Source organism: Haliotis asinina, chromosome 16 (genome assembly GCF_037392515.1).
Source record: "Haliotis asinina isolate JCU_RB_2024 chromosome 16, JCU_Hal_asi_v2, whole genome shotgun sequence".
NCBI classification, from domain to species: domain Eukaryota; kingdom Metazoa; phylum Mollusca; class Gastropoda; order Lepetellida; family Haliotidae; genus Haliotis; species Haliotis asinina.
This window is the reverse complement of record NC_090295.1, coordinates 13,185,203-13,205,037: the sequence shown is the minus strand read 5'-3', so window position 1 is coordinate 13,205,037 and position 19,835 is coordinate 13,185,203. Positions and strand designations below refer to the sequence as shown.

Sequence of the window (19,835 nt, the reverse complement as noted above, 5' to 3'; positions counted from 1 at the left end):
TACCTAATCAGATAGAGCGCTGACAGTTATTGACCAGTAATTATTATCGAAAACGAATATGAGGTTAGGCCACATAAAAATATTTTCTTGTTTCTCGTCACTCTTTCCAAAAGATGTGATACGGAAGGGCATTATTTATTATTACATTGTATTTTGTTTTGTAAGAAAACTGAATTTCTTTGGCAATTTATACATTTTTCATTTCATTTAAAAATCGTGCACATTTTGTGAGTCAAAGGTGAATTTTTTCTGAAGTGTTAAAAAGTAAATTTATCATAGGATCGGGTCAAATTTTTGGGTCGGACGGTAATGAGAAACAAGAATATTTTTATATACGTCATTAGCAAGTTGGAGGCGATGGATAATGCTGGTACACATGAGGCTAGCGCCTTTAAAGAAATATTGACATACACGTGTATTTGTTTATAATGTCCGCCAGTCTGCTAATGACAGATTTTATAACAATCTTCATATTGTTTACCTGCAGTTCTTTTAGACGCTCAGGACAAATTAAAGGATTCCCCATGTTCATCCATTGTAACTTAATGTTTCTGAAAAAAAATTCCTTTACGATTTTTATAATGACACCTTTAAACCTTAGCATCTGGTCAAAATTCCTGAACATTAGAGTGTTGAAACAGGCTCTGTATTACACTGCTTGCTTATACTGCAAGCAGTGTAAGGGATAATACTGACCCTAAGTTTAGACTGGGTGTTGAAAATTACGAAATTATGGTACATTCATACGAAATCATTCTAGACACAACTTTCAACGAGTTCTTAAATGTTTTCTGGTTACGTACATATAATTGTAACTGTAAGCTTTGTCAAAGAGAATGAGAGTTTAGTTTTACGCCGCACTCAGCAATATTCCAGACATGTGGCGGCGGTCTGTAAATAATTGGGTCAGAACCAAACAATCCAGTGATCAACAGCATGGGCGTCGATCAACGTAATCGGGATACTATAAGTCTGACCACCCAACCCTGCTTGTTGCCTCTTACAACAAGCATGGGTTATGGAAGATCAATTCTTGCCCGAATCTTCACGGGTCCGTGGTTAAAGAGGACATGTGGCGTGACTCTGTTGGTGCAGGCTTTTTCAAGTTGCTCGCGGTAGATCGTCCCATGATACAGGTCAACGGAGTTTGAAAACAAATCGTTATCAACGATAACATCAACGATAGCTTTGGGGCGGGTTTTGTTTCGTATGTTCGTGAGTATTGATTTCAGCAAGCGACGATGTCGTGACAATGCACAGTAAGGTGAAGATCTGTCTTGAAGGATGGATTATTTCTTGTATATAAAACATATGACCATACATCCACTACATTTCCACTGAATTGCTGATAATCAATTTTTGGTAATAACAATACTCATGGAAACAAATAAGGGAACACATTGAAGGACCAGTGTTCCTTTATTCTTTTCCAGGTTTTTCACAAGGTATATGTTGCACTGTGAGTGAATACTCTGGACATAAATAAAGGGACACTTGTACTTATTCGTTTCTGTGAGTATATATTGGTTTCACTTTCCTTCGAATAAATCTGAAGAGACATATACATAGATGCAAAGGGACGCAAAAGAGAACAGTATCGAGAAAAAGTTCGTTTAGATATTTTTTATTTGTTAAGCAAGGTTCTGTCTATGTCGCTTCTGAATCTAAGGGTAAATCTATTCGTCACGGCTTTGTGATAGGTTTTGCCATTTTACGACGGGTGATAGTGATGTCGCCAACCTCTACATGGTAAATTCTCATAAAGTGACAGTAAAGTATATCACATTTTAAGAGTTCGCAAGCAATAAACACAAGTGGCCCTCCGCCAGTGGATGACAGGACAGATGTAATAATTTAATATGGAGTGCCTTTCACGCAAAGAAGCTTGAATGGCATCGAGCAATATGTTACATAAGGGGAACATAAGATAGTGGTATTGATGTTGGTACAGTGCAGTGGCTGAGGGTGAAAATACTTGGCGGACTACAGCATGAAACTGTGCACAGTGATGGGGAATATCATGTTAAAACATTTCTGGGAGTGACCGATTTTGGGACCCACATTCTGAAAAACCCAAGCCGTCCAAGATGGCCGCCAGAAATCAAGGATTTCCGGTTCTAACACAAGGTGACTTTTCCCCTCTGGATTAAAGCAGAAAACACAGCACAGTGCTAGGGAATATAATGATAAAACATGTTTCATGGTAGTGGTGGTAGTTTCGGGTGGCTATCATCGTAGTAAACACTGTGAAAGTGGGGCTGATTCAGCATGTAATGAGTGAGGGGGTTTAGTTTTACGCCGCACTCAGTAATAGTACAGCTGTATAGGGGTGGAGTCGCCTCTTACGACAAGCATGGGTTAATGGCGGCCAATATTCTGACCCGGACCTTCATGGGAATGATTTACCTTTAAAGAAAGATGAGGTGGTCGTGTCATAAAACGACAAATGACTATCTGCCTTTGTAATCAGACACACCTACATTGTCAGATTCCGCTGCCCGGTCGATGTTAAAAGCACTCTTATCTGACGGACACCTGTACTGGGGTTGGGACGTTTAATTCGATTACCCCGGATTTGTGGGTAATGAGACGGACCTTGGCACCTTGGTCTCAAGGCCTGTTACCCCTGGGTGTTTGAAGGAGAATAAAGAAGTTAAAGAAGTCATGATTATGAGACTAATGGATAAAACAACCAAATATGTTATTCTTTCATGATGAAAAATGGTTGTACTGTCCTGGAAGATTTAACATATTTTATAGTCACTTCTCTTGAATATAATGCATGGTGACTGCTAGACACATATTCGATGATCCTGCGCACTAAACGCATTTGTGACAAGAGAGGCGGTACAACGAATTGGGCGAGTACACTTGGCTGCTACAGGTAGCGTGACGATTATGCACATGCAATACATGCTAACCGTGACATGACATCAACACCGCATATTCCTTCGAATGATAAGACTACAATTTCAGGCATACGATACTGATATTCCACGCTAACCTTTAGATAAATAGATGATTGGGGCACTGACAAGCATTTTAGATATTCAACAATTTTGTTTAAAAAAACCCAGGAAAATGTCATTTGCTTCGTGAAATGGATCGGTGGTCTTAAACATATTTGCTCAGTATATTGTGTTGATTCAATTCGTTGGGATTGTACCTGTTCCCAAATCGAGTGTGCTATAACAAGTCATGCGTGAAACTCACGGGGAAAAAGAACTTCTCTATATTTATCAGACAACCCGCCTCCCTCTTGTTTCAAGTGGATCGTTCTGTGGGGCGTTCCCAAGTATGCAAATTGGGGTCATTTGTCAGGTTGTGGATCATCTTATATGTGTTTTCCAGTAAGATATCGAAGAACTCTAACTTTTAGCCTCCGAGCTGAGGAATATATTGCCATTTCATACAATTTTGATGTTAGGAATTAACATTACGGATATCCGGGTAGGGTAGGGTAGTAGAGGGGGAGTACCCGGGTAGAAAATTTGGACCTGTCCCAGCTTTCGAAATACCTGCCTGCCCGACCGACCGGGACGCGTAATTTTCAACACGGAATGCAAGATTCACACATTTCCTTACCCGACAATCGGGTAAAAGGTTTGACAAGTATATGAAGATAGTTAGGTAGGTTTTGGTTAGAGGTTGAAGGTTTACATCTAGCCAGCCCTGTGATCTGGCTGATTTCTTGAGAGTTTACCGCCCTACATGTGTGATTTGTGGTGTATCAACACAAATGTAATAAGCTAGAATTTCTGAAAAAAGTAACGAGGTAGGTTTGTTGTTTAACGCCGCACCCAGCAATGTTCCATAAATACCCGACAATACAGCATGATGAGTATCGATCAAGGCAAATGGGATACGAGATACATGTGTCAACCAAGACGGAAGATCTGACCACTAGACCCCGTTAGTCGCCGCTTACATAAGCCATCATAAACTTAGCCATGTTTTGTTATACTATATATGTTAATATTGTACCAAGATTGCTAACTATGGTTGAAGTACAACTGTGTTTTGCAAGTGCCCGAGAATCTGATTTGCACATCCAATTTCGCTGCATATAATTCAGTCAGTAAATGCCTTATTATACGCTAGGTATTAAAATTAGTTTTAAAAAAACCGCTGAGATAATACACGACAGGCATTTTCATGTAAAGATTTAAACATATTTTAAACTTTAAACGTATTTGAATTCAGTAATTTTAGAATTGAGTATTAAACAATAATGTTAAATACCGTAAATAACAAACTCATTCCCCACACATCGCCACTTAAATCGTGAGGTGGATTGCAAATCGTTACTCTCATATTGTGACCTGACATTAAGCAATATCTCTCAGTAATTTGCATCGGTAGTTATTTTTTGCGTAAACATTAAATATTTACTTAAACACAGTATAAAGATACATATACATTCTGTACACCGAGTACTTGTAGAGCTTCAGAATGTCTTGTATTTCTTCTCTCTGCAAGTCCTTGACTTGACTATGTAAAATAGTTAGAAGGATATGACGGCATAAAACGGTTTAGTTTATTTGTTTGTTTATTGTTTAACGCAGTATTATAGCTTAATGACGGTGGTCTTTCAATAATCATGTCTGCACCATAAAATCCAGTGATTGACATCAAACGCATCGAGGACATGTTTCAAACAAGTCATCGAGGTTGACCACCCGATCCAGATTCAGTTAGTCGCCTCTTACGACAATCTTGGCTTGCTGAAGATCAGTTCTATCCCGGATCTTCACAGGTTTAAAACTGTTTGTAGGAGACCAAACATATTTTTATTGACATCAACTTCTTCATTGTTTGTTACGATGTTGGTATAGTACGTATTGTCTCTTAATCAGCCATGAACCTTTGGTGAAAGGACAAGTAATAATAAGGTGGCAAATAACAAAGACCTTGATCTCCATGAACTAAATAAGTAAATAATGTGCATAAGACAGAATCAAAGTATGGATATGCAGCTCTCCTTCTGCTTTCCAGATTTGCCCGCCATGACCTAGATTCCAACAGTGCCTGCGCCAGTACCACGTTTCGCTGAACATGGCGTATGTCAAACCTTTCCTTCGTCGGGCGACAAGACGTCGCCCTGCCGTTCAGGACGGAGGGGAAACTTCAAAATGCTTCGACCAAGAGGAAGGCCAACAAGGAGAAGGTTTCAAGAAGTGTCTTACGACCTTTGATCTAGTGTCGCTCGGCGTGGGGAGCTGCTGTGGAGCTGGGATGTATCTGACCGTAGGCCTTGTTGCCAATGGCGCGGGGATGGGGGGTGCCTTGTCCTTTGTCATAGCCGGATTCGGATCGTTATTATCAGGTAGGTGGAACTTCTTTATGTGGCATTTTAGAAGTTGCTATGATGAAGATGAAGAATCTTGTGGATAGACAACTTCTTTCTTGCAGTGGATGCGACATTTCGGTGTAGATTCTAACACCTTCGTCAAGCAAAAGGTCATCTTTTGCTATGGAAGTTGTCTACCCATAAAAGTTTTCATTCTCAGGTGGGTGGAGTGTTCAATTTAGTAACAACGTATGCGTATGTGATCTTCAAACAAAGAATACAACTCAGCAGGGCAGCTCCTGCCGACATTTTATTAATATTAAGTTACGAAGGTCGACAGATATGTCTTGAACGGGACGTAAGACTGGTGTCGTGAAGGGCACATCTATGGCATTTTAGCAACAAATACACATGCTTTGACTTTTAGAAAATAACTCCATCAGAGTATGTATACTTTCTTTTGTTCGTCAGTTTAGAATTACGTAACTATGACTCATCGTGCCTCTTCAGTCACAGAGCGTTTCTCATAATTGTCGCATTGCCACAGTCACTGACCGCTGCTTAATTTAACGGTGTACTGTTTTGAAACTATACGACCAATGGTTGGTAGTTAAAATAAACCAGTGTTCCAGATGTAATATTGTCTTCGTCAGACAGAATCCGGCTGCCAGGGCATTAGATGCTTGACTGATTTTTAAAGATATTTGAGAGATTTTAACGTTGTTCTAAGTCATTTTAAATGTCAGTCATGGGAATGAAAATCTATATTCTATCTATTTTCTTACTTGCCGTTTTCGTGTATATATCCTGGATTTAGGGTGAGGTCAGATAACAGACATATTTCAATCTCAGAAAAGTTAAACCAGGATTATATTTTTATGGCTGAATCCGCCAGAAAGGCAAATTTCATCATGGTGACAGGCTTTTTAAGCCAGTGTTCAGTCATGGAACTCCTCGCAGTGCACTGCGCTGAACCCATGCACTGAACCCATGCACTGAACAACTTCAAGACTATTAGATTAAGTCTAACACGCAGTTTCCAGTCAATGTGAGAACTAGTGACACGTACGTACCTAAAACATTATACTTTCCTATGATTATTGCCACGTTTGAATTAATGCATTTGTGATGTTTTTGTTTTACAGGGCTGTGCTATGCAGAGTTAGCTGCTCTTTGTCCAAGGACTTCCGGTTCTGCGTACATGTACAGCTACGTGACTGTTGGTGAGCTTGTTGCGTTCGTGATTGGCTGGGGACTCTTGGTGGAGTATGCTATAGGGACAGCAGCGAGCGCGGTGGCACTCAGCGCCGCCGTGGACACCATGAGCAACTACTCCTACGGAAAAGTGATGACAACGTACATCGGTGCATTTCTTGGTAAATATTTGAAATGTTGTATGTAATTCACAATTGGTTTCAATATGTTTTCGTTTCATGAGGTATGAATGTGAAAAATAAAACATATTTAAACTTTACATAAATTTGTTAAATGCATGCACACCTGTGGTGTACGTTTTTACCTCAGTAAACGCGTACACAATTCAATGTGTCAACAATAATAGCTTAAAATCCTACAGATTTAAGAAATAACCAAATAGCACTCAAACATCACCACCACCACCCCTACCCATCCTAAAAAAATCCCTACAAAACAAAAAAAGAAAAGAAAATCAAACAATAAAAAACCAAGAAAAATAACAATGAACAGTAAAAAAACAAGAACAGGACAAGCAGAATGAAAAAAAGAAAATACTGCCAACAGTACGATTAGAACCACATGGTCAGAGCAATGCATCTCAGTTCCATTCATCCGATAGCAATGGTCTTTCTTTAGCCAGTGACATGTTATAGGATCACTGGCCACTGGTTAGTCTGTCGTACAGACCCTGAAGTATAAATATCCAAGAAAGCCCAGCAAGTCTAGAAAATGTGGCAAGTCTATTTTTCCATAGCCTCTGAAAATGAAGATGGAGTCTCCTGGCTCCATTTCATTATATTATTTTTTTTCACTATGAACGTTCTTTCAGTTAAATATGTTCATTTCAGAGACTAGCTGTTAGTCTTGCCACTGGTAATATATTCGTATACTTACATTTAACCATTCTCCAATGGTGTTCCAGGTCGACCTTACTTTGACGTGATCGCTGTACTGGTGTGTCTCACGTTAACCTTGGTGCTGACATCGGGTGTGAAACTCTCTGCGACTTTTAACAATATCCTCAACCTCGCCAACTTCATCGTCTTTCTCGTCTTCTGTGGCTGCTCCATCATCCTCATCCGACCGATGCTCATTGCGGACAATGGCTTTTTCCCGACCGGAATATCTGGGGTGTGTAAATTTGTATTAGTTTTGTTCTGTGTACTTGGTGTTTTACTCCGCGATCAGCAATATTCCGAGTGCATGACGCCGGACTTAATAATCGAGTTTGGACCAAACAAGCCACTGATCAACAGCATGTGCATCGACCTACACAGTTGGGATACGATGACATGTGTCAACTGGGTCAGCGAGCCTGACCACCCGATCCTGTTAGTCACCTCTTACGACAAGCATAGGTTACTGAAGAACATTTGATAAAGGCATGAGCGGAAAGGACAAGCATGGGTTTCTGAAGATCAATTCTAACCGGGATCTGCACGGGTTCCCATGGTCGTCTGGTACATTTGGACACAGCAAACAATTTCATTTATTCTGTTTGTATCAGGTTCGCTGGGGTAGCCTTGTCATTAAGGCTCGACCTAGAACTCACTCACCGTTTGTATCATGGCTTGTCAGGGTGTTTGTTTTGACGAAGGGAACCAGAGATGCCGCCATTCCTAGCTAAATGCTTCAGATACACGACCATGGTATTGTGCTTACAGGGGCGGTAGTGGTAGCCTAGTCGTTAAAGCGTTCGCTTGTCACACCGATGACTCACGTTCGATTCTGGTGTCCTCCGTCTTGATATTGCTGGAATAGTGCTAACAGCGGCGTGAAACATTACTCACTTACTCACTCACCCTTGTTCTTACATACAGCAGGGGCTGTGGGTTAGGCTAGTTGCTAAAGCGTTCGCTTCATACCAAAGACACGGGTTTGATTCCCAAAATGGGTACACTGTTTGACGCTGTTTGTGATGTCCCCACTCACTCACTCCTTTATTCCTCTTCAGACCTTGGCCCAAGTTCCTACCGCGTACTTTGCTTTCATCGGTTTCGACATCGTGGCATCAACGGGGGAGGAGGCGATGAACCCAAGCAAATCCATTCCCCGCTCCATCTGGATCTCGGTCTTCATCAACACCATCGTATACGTAGCTGTTACAATCTTCCTCAACTTCGCCATGCCCTACTTTGCAATGACGTCAAACTCGGCCATGATAGACGTGTTTGCAACTAGGCAGTGGACGTATGTTACCTACATCATCTCAACGGGCGCGATTTGTGCCTTGTTCGCCGCCACCTTCGGTTCGCTGTTTCCACTTCCCAGGGTTCTTTATGCCATGGCGAGAGATGGCCTCATTAGCAAGTAAGCTGACCTTAAATCATTGATTTATGTATACTGAACAGCAAACGAAACGCGTCTTTCGAAAAAAAGACCCCTAAATCTCATACAAAAGAAGTGTTCCGCTGTTTATGTTTATTTGAGAACTTGAGTTGCGTTTCTTTTTCTGTTCAGTATATAACCCCACTCGCTACTCAACACGATTTCCAGGAGCGATGGAGTAGTCTAGTGGTTAAAGCGTTCGCTCGAGACGCCACAGAACCGGGTTCCATTCCCCACATAGGTACAAAATGTGAAACCCATTTGTGCTGTCCCTCCAGTGATATTGCTGGGATATTGCTAAGAGCGGCGTCAAACTAAGCTCACTTACCCTTCGTAGAGCAGCTGCTTCTGACTTGTACGTTCTCTCATGAGACACCAGTATGCGTTGTGATAAATAGATATATTTTTTAAGTATGTGTCAACTTTGAGCACCCCCCCAAAAAAAACAAACAAACAAAAAAACAAAAAACAAACAAAAACAAAACAAAAACAAACAAAAACCAAACCAAACCAAACCAAAAAAAGCCTCCTAAAACAAACAGCTAGTTTATTGTTTGTCTAAACGACGACGGATGAACGTTGTTTCAGACTGAGGTAAAACGATCTTTCTTCAACCATCTGTTCAGAATTATTAGTATACTGTTTTCCTGTTTGAAAACTGAGGGATGCGATTTAAAAGGGCTTTTAGGAATGTATTTGCATCGTAACTGACATGGTAAATGTTTAAGTCTATGAAATTGTGAAAATATACAGATTATATGGTACATCGATGAGTTTTGAACTGACTTCGTGTTTTGTACTTCAAGGGAGATAACTTGTGGAGACAGTAAAACGCATAATGGCTTTCCCCTCTTGGTTCTGCTTCAGTCTGTTGTGTTTTCATTGTACATACTCTGTCCAACTGAGCAAGGATATCATAGACGTCCCTTACTGTACAGTGTATACCCTAATTTGAGTAATGGACTTAGCGGCGTCAGCAACAAGTCGTGTATTTACTTTCAATACGTCTTATATTCTGAGGGGCGAGTAGCCAAGTGATTAAAGCGTCCGTCACGCTGACCACTCAGGTTCGGTTCCCCATATGCGTACAATGTGTGAAGCCCTTTTCCGGTATCCCCGCCGTCATGTTGCCGTAATATTGATAAAAGCGGCGTAAAATCATACACACGTACATTCTTTGTATTTCTTTACATCTGCAGCCATTTTGGATACCTGTGTCCCACACGGAAGACGCCGAAGTTGGCGACAGTTGTGTCTGGGTGTATTGCAGCCGTGGTCGCAGCGTCTGTGGAACTCCGTCTTCTCATTGAGGTGGTGCTGATAGGTGGGTGTCAACAATACAGAGTAATTTGATGATGATCTACAAGTAGAATGAGAACTGAAGCCCTGCATGTAGCCCTTGTTTGTGGCTGCAGTATGGGACACGCGAGGCCCAGGCCTTGATTTTCGAAGCTCTCGTAGCTCTAAGATAGTCGTAAGTGCCATACATTAACATTACCTTACGACTATCAAGAGAACTTCGAAAATCTGGGTCCTTTAATCTTATCTTCGTCCCAAATATCCGAAGCTCTCTTCGCGTTAAGATAGTTGTAAGTTACTGATAGTGTACCGCACTTACGACTGTCTTAGTGCTAACAAACCCTCGAAAATCTGGGTCCAGATTTTTGAGACGGAGTTACGTGTGATCTTGGGTTTGAATCCCGCCCCGACTCGTCCCATAATGTTTCTAGGTTTCTATCCTTGATCCAAGGTTTTAGTGAACCTTTTGCGTATGAGATCAGTATTACTCCAGGTTTTGTCTCATGTTATCACCATGCCGACAATGTATACAATCTGAACCCACGCACTATACTGTATGCATATGAAGCTCAGGGATAGAATGGATCTTCGATAACCTGTGCTTGGTCGCAAGAGGCTCGCTGACTTGTTTGACACATGTTGCCGTATTCCAGTTGTGCAGCTTGGTGTCCATACTGTTTTCATCACTGGATTGTCTGGTCCAGACTCGATAATTTACAGACCGCCGCTATACTGGGTGCACCGTAACACTAAAGTCACTCCCTTCCTCACTGTGAACAATGACAAGTTTCTAAGTATTTTCGACTGTGTGATGTCTCCGCTCAGTTAAACTATACTCAGTGTTTATTTACTCTGTTCTCAAGGTACTCTCCTTGCCTACGTTTTAGTCGCAGTGTGCGTTCTAATCACGAGGTATTCTTTTGAAGAGGACACCTTAAACCTTCCGTCCAAAGACTCACACAACAGTCCCGAGACACCTGGCAAAGACAAGGTGTCAGAACTGCTCCTTAACGGACCCAAAACTGGACCAGATTTAGATGTGACACTGTCCATGAAACTTTCAAAACTGTTCAGTCGCGCCCCCACCCCAGGGGAAACGCTGACCTGCGGGGAACTTGCTGTGATATTAGTGACATTGCTGGGTGCAGAAACATTAGCCAGCCTCGTTCTGGTCACATTCGGACCAGCCATTGCCGAAGGGAATATATTTGTCTGCACGTGCCTGTCACCTTTCATTCTCGTCGTCCTGATTGTGATAGTGATTTTGTGTCGTCTGCCGCAAAACACGTGAGTGTTTTCTCCTTTTTCACTATGGTCACAGATTTGAGAGAAAAGCAGCTTGTGGTAAAAGTTTATTTTCCTGATTTTTACCCAGAAATTATTTATACACAAAGCCTTGCAGCGATTGGTGTTAGATAACGATATGTTGTCACAGATAGATAATAAACTCAAATAACATTCTCAAAAACTGCTTATATCAGGAAATCTCTCTCCAGACTTACGTCCCCAATTTGATGATGCGCATGACCTCATGTAAAACAACAACAGCACCTTTCTGTAAGCGTAACGTTCACCAAAGTAGGGCACATCGGTGAGAATTAAATGTTGTCAGTTTGTTGTCCAGTAACGAAAATGAAAATGGTTATTGCAGTGCTGTATCTGATTTATTTCTCCAGTCGAACTTCCGGTTTCCGTGTGCCTCTGGTTCCACTGCTTCCGGTTTCCGTCACATTCTTCAATGTCTACCTGATGATGTCATTGCGATGGGTCACCTGGTGTATATTTGCTGTGTGGATGATCATAGGTAAGTTTTGTGCATGAAATTATTTTAATTTCTTTTTCAAATTATTTTAATTGCTTTTTATAAAGTACAAATTGGGCATGCGTGACCTGTACATGACTATACAGCTACTGACTTAACTCACTCTCCCACGCAGCCGACTACACACCGGCCCACCCACTTAAATATTTAATGTTCCTTTGCTTCGGTGGAGGCCAGTGCCCCTAGTCTGTCTTTTATTAACTTGCCTGTTTATACAGTTTTATCCCCTCGCCCCCTACCCCACGGGCAGATATTTACATGGCAAAAATATGCAAAAACTGGTTTCACCAGGATATCCCACGGATCGACCCCGTTAGGAACTTCCGTGTAATATACTCCCACGTAGTAAACCACGAGTCGATACAAATTCAAACAGATGCGTGGGGCAGTCAAAGTATCATTGAAGATCCGTGTGTGTCGTAAGAGGCGATTTACCGTATCGATTCGTCAGGTTCGCTGAGATATGTCATCGCATCCCAATTTCGTGGACCGATTCTGATGCTAAATAAAAATGTGAAATGTTTCTCGGGCATTGAAGCGTCACTTTTATTGTGCGCATGACGATTTTGTTATTGCCATTTTTTTTAAAAATTGATTTGGCTGCGTCCCGATCATCCATTTGTCCGCTATAAGAATGAGTGTCTGTAATCTTCGAACGAGTGTGACTGATTCTACAACCCATTAACACCTGCTTAACTTCCGAAGCTGTATTTCTGAGAGAGTAAAAATGAAAATGTGTTCCTCCCGCGTCACTCTTTTTTCAGTAAAATACTTAATACAAATATCCTACCGCCCTCGTCACTTTAGAAGTGCCAAATGCTCATGCTAAATGGATTGTGTGGTCCAGACGCGACTAGTTACAAACCACCGTCATTTGGTTGAAACACTGCTGAGTGAGGCGTTGAACAGCAAAGAAAGCAATGACCCGGGTTCGATTCCCCACAGTGTGTGAAGCCCATTTTTGGTGTCCCCGTTGTGATATTGTTAGAATATTGCTAAAAGCGGCTTGAAACTCAAAGTTACAGATGAAGGCTACTGATGAACAATATGTTAGCACACATGTCCCAACAACAACAGATGGGATAAAGTATTGGCCTAATATGCCATTTAGGGGTCGTTCATGATTTAATGAGTGTGTGTGCTTAGTTTTACACCGCGTTTAGCAATATTCCAGCAATATCACAGCAGTGGACACCACAAAAGGGGCTTCACACATTGTACCCATGTGGGGAATCGAACGCGGGTCTTCGGCGTGACGAGCGAATGCTTTAAAGGCTGGGCTACGGCACCGCCCTCATAACTGAATGGCTAGGGGTGGGGTGATGATAATTGTAAGAGGGTGTCACCCCAGCTAGGGAGGTTGATTTAGCTTACAAATTATGTAAGGATTTTGCCGGGGGTGGGATGGGCAGCTCATATAGGCAGTAACGAGACATTAGACTCAGTCTGTGTTTAAGACTGGGAATACACAGTACGACTATACCTTGGTGCTATTAATTTGCGCTAAAAGCCCCTGTGACCAGGATGTCACACTCTCTGACGCAGTTATGCGTAATCTGAAGGAGCCCTTTGCACGAAGGCTCATATTGTCATTTGGGCTCGTAAGCCGGTCACGGCACTTCGCGACACCTTACGTTGTTTAGTACTTCCGGTGACAAACGTTTCATATCTTTTCGAATGGTCTCTCTCATTTTTATCAGTGACAGTGTTTACCATGGTAGTTGTTGTGTTTTACATTGCTCAGTCCCGGGTTTCACACTCTCTAACGTTGGTTTATACTGTACATCTGATCTACTAGGATGCTTGGTGTTTGTTTCAGGTTTTCTTGTGTACCTGTATTACTCCCAACGAGATGAAGCATCACCGGACCCATCTGCTGATGAAGATAAGCGCCCCCTACTGGAAGCCAAAGACACCAACCAGGATGACGATTGATGAGCGTCATAAATTAATATCGTCATACTTGTGAATGCAATGAAGATGAATGTTAAAATGGCGTCAGTATGGTAAACGTCACCGTAAATGCACATGAACAAAATGTGTGAAACTATCCAGTTTCTGGACATTTAATGTTTTCAGATTTCTGAAAAAATATGTACTAAAGTTATGCAAATTGGGACTGTCACAGCTCTAAAGATCCACTTTTGACTTTTTGCGTAAGCAGAGACACCTGTTAGGTTAGAAGAGAGACCGATGTAGAGGGGCGTGGTGTGGGCGATGTTGGTGTGTAAGTAAAATTGTTTTGCCTCAGTTCAGGTATGAGTGAACAGTATTCACGAATATCTACTGTTTTCTTGTTGAAGTAATTCAGTCCATTCAACAAAACGCTTTCATCTCGCCGCCAGCCAAACACCTGTGTTCAGTGAATGAGTTATGACAGTATTTTAACGCGGCATGTCAACAGAATGCTGCGGTTTTTTTGCTTTGCATTATTTCCACGTAGAGCACGTGAATGTTACGCAACACAGATACACGCGTCAGAAAAACTTGATAGTGTGCCGTCTTTGAAAATGTAACAAGCACACGATTGGCAATTTATTTGAAAGATAAAGAATATTATTTGCTACTGTTGTTAAACATGCTGTTCATGAAATGACGCTAATTGTTATATTTTGAATTTATGCTACATATTTAATCTCCACAACATCGCTTGTGCTTCCTTGTTCTAGAAATATACATACTATATATATGTACTTTTGATCACTCTGTATAGAGATACTGTGATAAGGATGTGTTGGCTGTGGCCGAGGGGAAGTGGTATATAAAGGGAGATAATCATACACGTCGTCTTAACACAAGGGTTGTTTGAAAATAGAATCTCGCAGTTTTTACGCACTTACTTGAGGTTGATATATTTTAACAGAATATACATTCATGTTCGATGACACTAACATTGGTCAATATATATATTGTCATTTTCTTACTGTGGTCTATTTTTCATGACATATTTGCTGGTGAATGTCAAGTGATATCTTGAGATATTTGAGGGACAATCGACGCATCTTATACGTGATTTTCTAGTCTTAGATTATGAATGCATTTGCTCATTATCAAAGTTCAAATGGACCTCCAAATAAGCAATAGAAAACATACGTATGTTTCTTGTCGTGTCTTACTGAGCTTATTGGTTCACTATGGAGTTTTGTATTTTAAATATTGCAACTTTTAGTGGAAGTTATAATTTATTTGCGTGCCTTGGGACATATATTTTGATAGAAATAATTCATAGGCCCCCAAATGAAGACAATCAGAAATCCATAAACATAATGTTATTCTGAAATTACGTTGTGTGTTAATATTTGCTGAAGAATTTCTCCTTCAAAATATTTTGATATTTTAGCTTAAATAGCCCACGAACAAAGGAAGGCGATATACAAGAGCACGTTTGATAAAAACGTTCAGTTATGTCAGGTGTATTTAGATATATACATGTGATACTATTATATCATGTGAATCATTTTTGAATTTCATATAGATTAAAACATAAATCAACAAGAGTGATATAAATGTATAGAGTCGCTTAGCTGAGCTAGTGGATCGTGCCTTACTATGACACTGTGAAGTGCTGGAGCATGTGCCATAGAAGTGCCTTGTGTCATGCGTGTCAATATGAGAGTAGCATGTGTGACATTTTGAGGAAATGCTGAGTGGTTGTCAAAATTTGCTGACGAATTCACGTTTGGGGTGGGGGAGAGGAAGAAATCGCTCGAACCATGTTTTCGTTAGATTTGAATGGCGGTGGGGTAGCCTTGTGGTTAAAGCGTTCGCTCATGACGAAGATCCGGGTTCGATACCCCATATGGGTACGATGCGTAAAGCCCATTACGGGTGTTAGGCCGAGTGGTCAAGATATGTTATGGGTTATTGAGTGTATTCGTAGTGTAACGCGAATATTAGTGTTCATGATGTCGCCCACAGGGTTTCCGTCGTAGACACAATAATTTTAATGAGGTATTCATGATCGCTTACAGAGGCCATTGAATCTGGCACCGGTCCTCCCAGTTGTTTAAACGACTGTTTTTAATAGTTATCAGACCGTTTATTTACATTTAGACCCTGTCCCTATGTGCGCAGATCGAGGGGGGTGTTTAACAGTTGAACGTGTTGTGGAGCTTATCCCAAACAACACAGTTATCTATAACTGTGGTTCTTCGTTTCAGGGGCGCACCTCCACCCGTGTGGTTTAGCATGTACTTCTAATACCCGTTACGGCCAGCATTCCTCAGATTAACCTGGTATGTCGTAATTCAATACTGTTGAAAGCGCAGTTCAGCTTCACTCACTCACTTTTCTAAGCATTGTGTCATGTATTCGCCGTCGCCAATATTCTACCAGGTTTGTGCACATTTTAAACATCAGTGCCTGAGAATAACCAGTCTAGATTTTCGGCCGAAATAGATTCCCATATAAGGGAAGAGTGGTAACAATTATACCTGGAATATCTGGGAATCACTGATATCATTGGGTGTCCGAGAATACGATAAAGGTGTCCCGCCACTCGCAAGGAAGCATGATTTAATTTATTGTTTGTTTAATGCTACAGTCAGCAATCGTACAGCTATACAGTTGGAACTGTCATTATTTTTTCTTCAGGCTAAAGACGGTGAGCTACAGTACATTATTGCTGATGACATATTCCGTGAAGGGCATTCCAAGCTGGGCACTCTTCACAAAACTATCGTTGCGCTACGACTGTCGGACTTCCTATGGTGTAACACAGACTTACGACTGACGTAGCTCTACGACTGTCGGACCTCCTATAGTGTAACACAGGCTTGCGACTCTCGTAGCTCTACGACTGTCGGACCTCCTATAGTGTAACACAGGCGTACGACTATCGTAGCTCTACGACTGTCGGACCTCCTATTGTGTAACACAGGCTTACGACTGACGTAGCTCTACGACTGTCGGACCTCCTATAGTGTAACACAGGCTTACGATTGTCGTAGCTCTACGACTGTCGAACCTCCTATAGTGTAACACAGGCTTACGGCTGTCGTAGCGCTACTATAGCTTTGTTAAACGAGACCCTGATTTTTAGACTTGGTTTGGAAAGAAAGCAGAAGAGATAATGTTGCGCATTTTATTGTCTTTGCTCGACCTATATATATTTTACCTCGTATCAGTTTTTATTTGTCATATCAAAACATGTGTTTATCACACGTCCGCCATCAACAGCAGCCAAATTTTGTTTTAATTAACTATAACTAAGCTTTTGTAAAGTGTCTTACGATGTTTATGTCGACTGGTGTTTTAAGAATCTCTGCTGAAGTTTTACATTTGTTAACTACATACAACGTGTTATTGTGGTCTTGTAACTTGTGATGGTTGTTGAGACATATATTTATTGCGGGTTACATGTATCCGGGTTTGTTATGAAATGCTAAAATAAATATTGGAAGTTAATATGCGTTTCTTTATATGCAGAGTAACGTCGTTTCGCCACCACAGGATCAGATGTTGTGATTGTTTTGTCATACCAACGATACTAATAATATACTGTCAGTGACTTTCACCTCAAATGACAAAAAATATTACGATATACTGCCCACAAATACTTGCTAAACCTCTCTTATATTGACACCAAATGTATGCCATATAGGTCTGACAATATAGCGGCAGCTGTATCTACATATATGCAATAAGACAAAATGTTAAGGATGTCAAAGTCTTCTTTATTGTCTGTCCTCGCATGGATCCACCTGACGAAGGGGCAAGGAATAGCCTAGAAACATTTTGTCTTATTCCTGAATACCTACATTTTGTCTTATTCCTGAATTTTACATGCCTCTCAAGAATCTGCATATTGTGGCCCGATACTAGACCACGCTTAATCTGCCACTTATCAGATGAACTCCGGGCCCTGTTTCACAAAACGCTCGTAGCCTAAGATCTCGTAAGTTTTCTCGTAGCCGTTGTACCTCCTATACTGTAACACAGGAGCTATGGATGCTACGAGAAAAGTTGCGAGATCTTAGGCTTACGAGAGTTTCGTGAAACGGGGCCCTGGTCTTTATAACAAGGACTTCCTTCAGTTGTCCATGTAATGAGACATGGCTGGTCGTATATCGAGTCATAACACAGCAACATTCCCACATACTTAACGGATATGTAAAGAATAACCCTGTATATTATGTCACTAATGTATTGGGCATAACTGATACACTAGCGACACCTGTTGCTAGATGTCACATGACTGGTCACTTGATTACAGTTGGCGTAGTGGATTACACCCCGTTTATTATGCCAATTACCGTGGATTGTGAATTCGAACCAATGACTCACCGTGAATAAGTTTGCATGGTTTGTCATTCCCACACCCATATTCAGAGTTCTGAATCACATTTGACTGACATGCTATACATCACTGTAAAAAGTCCTGTAAATAGCGGTGTTGAACTCATTTTCTGCAAGTTGACACGTTAAGACATGAACGCGTGTGGCTGAAGCGTGAACCGACTTCCACTTATGACTTGTGTTAGTTTTATCATATGAACAACCGCCTTCTTGTAGGGAGAACAGAAGGTCCTTGGTTCGATTCCATGGTCACCAAACCAAAAGACTGTTTAACTTTGTACTTGTTGCTGTGCCGACTCATGGAGATTAGAAGTATAGAGTTAGAACTGAATTTTTGTAACTCATGCTTGTCGTAAGAGGCTACGAACGGGATCTGATATCTATGGTCATGTTGTTAGTCATTAGATTCATATCTTTATATAAATTCCGATGTTCCCCGCGCGATATTGCATGATTATTTTGTGCAGTTGAGCTTTTTATTCATGGAAGCACTTACAACCTCCAATGTCTCCCAAACATCAGGGTCGGTTGGGTAGTATAGTGGTTAAAGCGTTCGCCTGTCACGCCGAAAACCCGGGTTCAATTGCCCACGTAGGTAGAACGTGTGAAGTCCATTTGTGTTGTCTCCCGCCCTGATATTGCTCGAACATTGATAAAAAAAGGGGCGTAAAATCACTCACTCACTCCAAATTGAGAGTTACCCACTTTTCGCCGGCGCATGCTCACCTCGCATACCGGTAAAGAAAATGTAACCATCTCCTACAATGCTTAACTAGTTAAACATATTTTGTACTTTATCATTTCACAAACAGGGTAAAACCTCACTCACTCACTCACCCACCCACCCACCCACTCTTAGTTACCTGTAAAGTACAAAAGCTGCAATCGACAAGGTCAAAACGACAGAAACAACAATCACAAGGAAACATGAAACACTGACATCAGTCAGTCGTCGGTTTGTTTGCTCTACGTATGGCAGAGATTTCGATAGCGAGATATCCAGTGTAATTATAGCATATCCTCAAGGCACATGATATCAAACTTTGGAAACATCCGTTCAGACTCGGAATGCCAAGTGAAAGGAGATATCTGCCCTCCATCTTACTCCCGAAGGGAATGTTTCACCATCCCGAATAAAATACCATCATGGCTACCAGATCTACTGTCTGTCCTTGAGGCTGTGTTATTCAAGTTTATCTTAATTGTAGGCTGTGTGACTACCAATCCCAAAGGGGCGATTGCAATCAGCGTGTTTTTCCCTGTTGTAAACGTCTTAACTTAGATTATAGTGTTAGTTTTTCTTTGTGAATTTTGAAATAAGAATGTTATCTTGGATTATATCTGTAGAATATTCTCCATGTGTGGGATATTACGATATATACTCGTAATGGGAGAATAAACCATTAACACACAAGTGAAGTTTATGGATTAGTGTAATAAATGCAATTAGTGAAACAGTGGATCTATAGTTGCCAATGTCTTTCGAGTGCCACAGATAAGTATATACTGAACCATAAAAGTAATGTCTCACTGATAGTGGTTTCTAAAAGCACACATTGTAATTCACTGTGTTCAGACTTGATAATTATGGATAACACATTT

General features: G+C 41.1%; 1 protein-coding gene across 2 annotated transcripts; it reads left to right on the top strand.

The window, feature by feature from the left end:
* The first annotated feature begins 5,055 nt into the window (after nt 1-5,055).
* Nucleotides 5,056-17,342, top strand: LOC137268107 (probable cationic amino acid transporter). 2 transcript variants are annotated; one of them, XR_010955020.1, is made up of 9 exons: nt 5,056-5,326; nt 6,436-6,666; nt 7,410-7,618; nt 8,442-8,797; nt 10,015-10,139; nt 10,978-11,401; nt 11,791-11,918; nt 13,756-16,171; nt 16,530-17,342. XR_010955020.1 is itself a non-coding variant. In XM_067802628.1 (8 exons), the coding sequence occupies exons 1-8, from the start codon at nt 5,056-5,058 to the stop codon at nt 13,869-13,871; spliced, it is 1,860 nt and encodes a 619-aa protein (XP_067658729.1). In that variant the 3' UTR covers nt 13,872-17,342. The 2 variants fall into 2 exon arrangements, 1 of the variants encoding a protein (XP_067658729.1); XM_067802628.1 differs by having other exon boundaries at nt 13,756-17,342.
* The last annotated feature ends 2,493 nt before the right edge of the window (nt 17,343-19,835 follow it).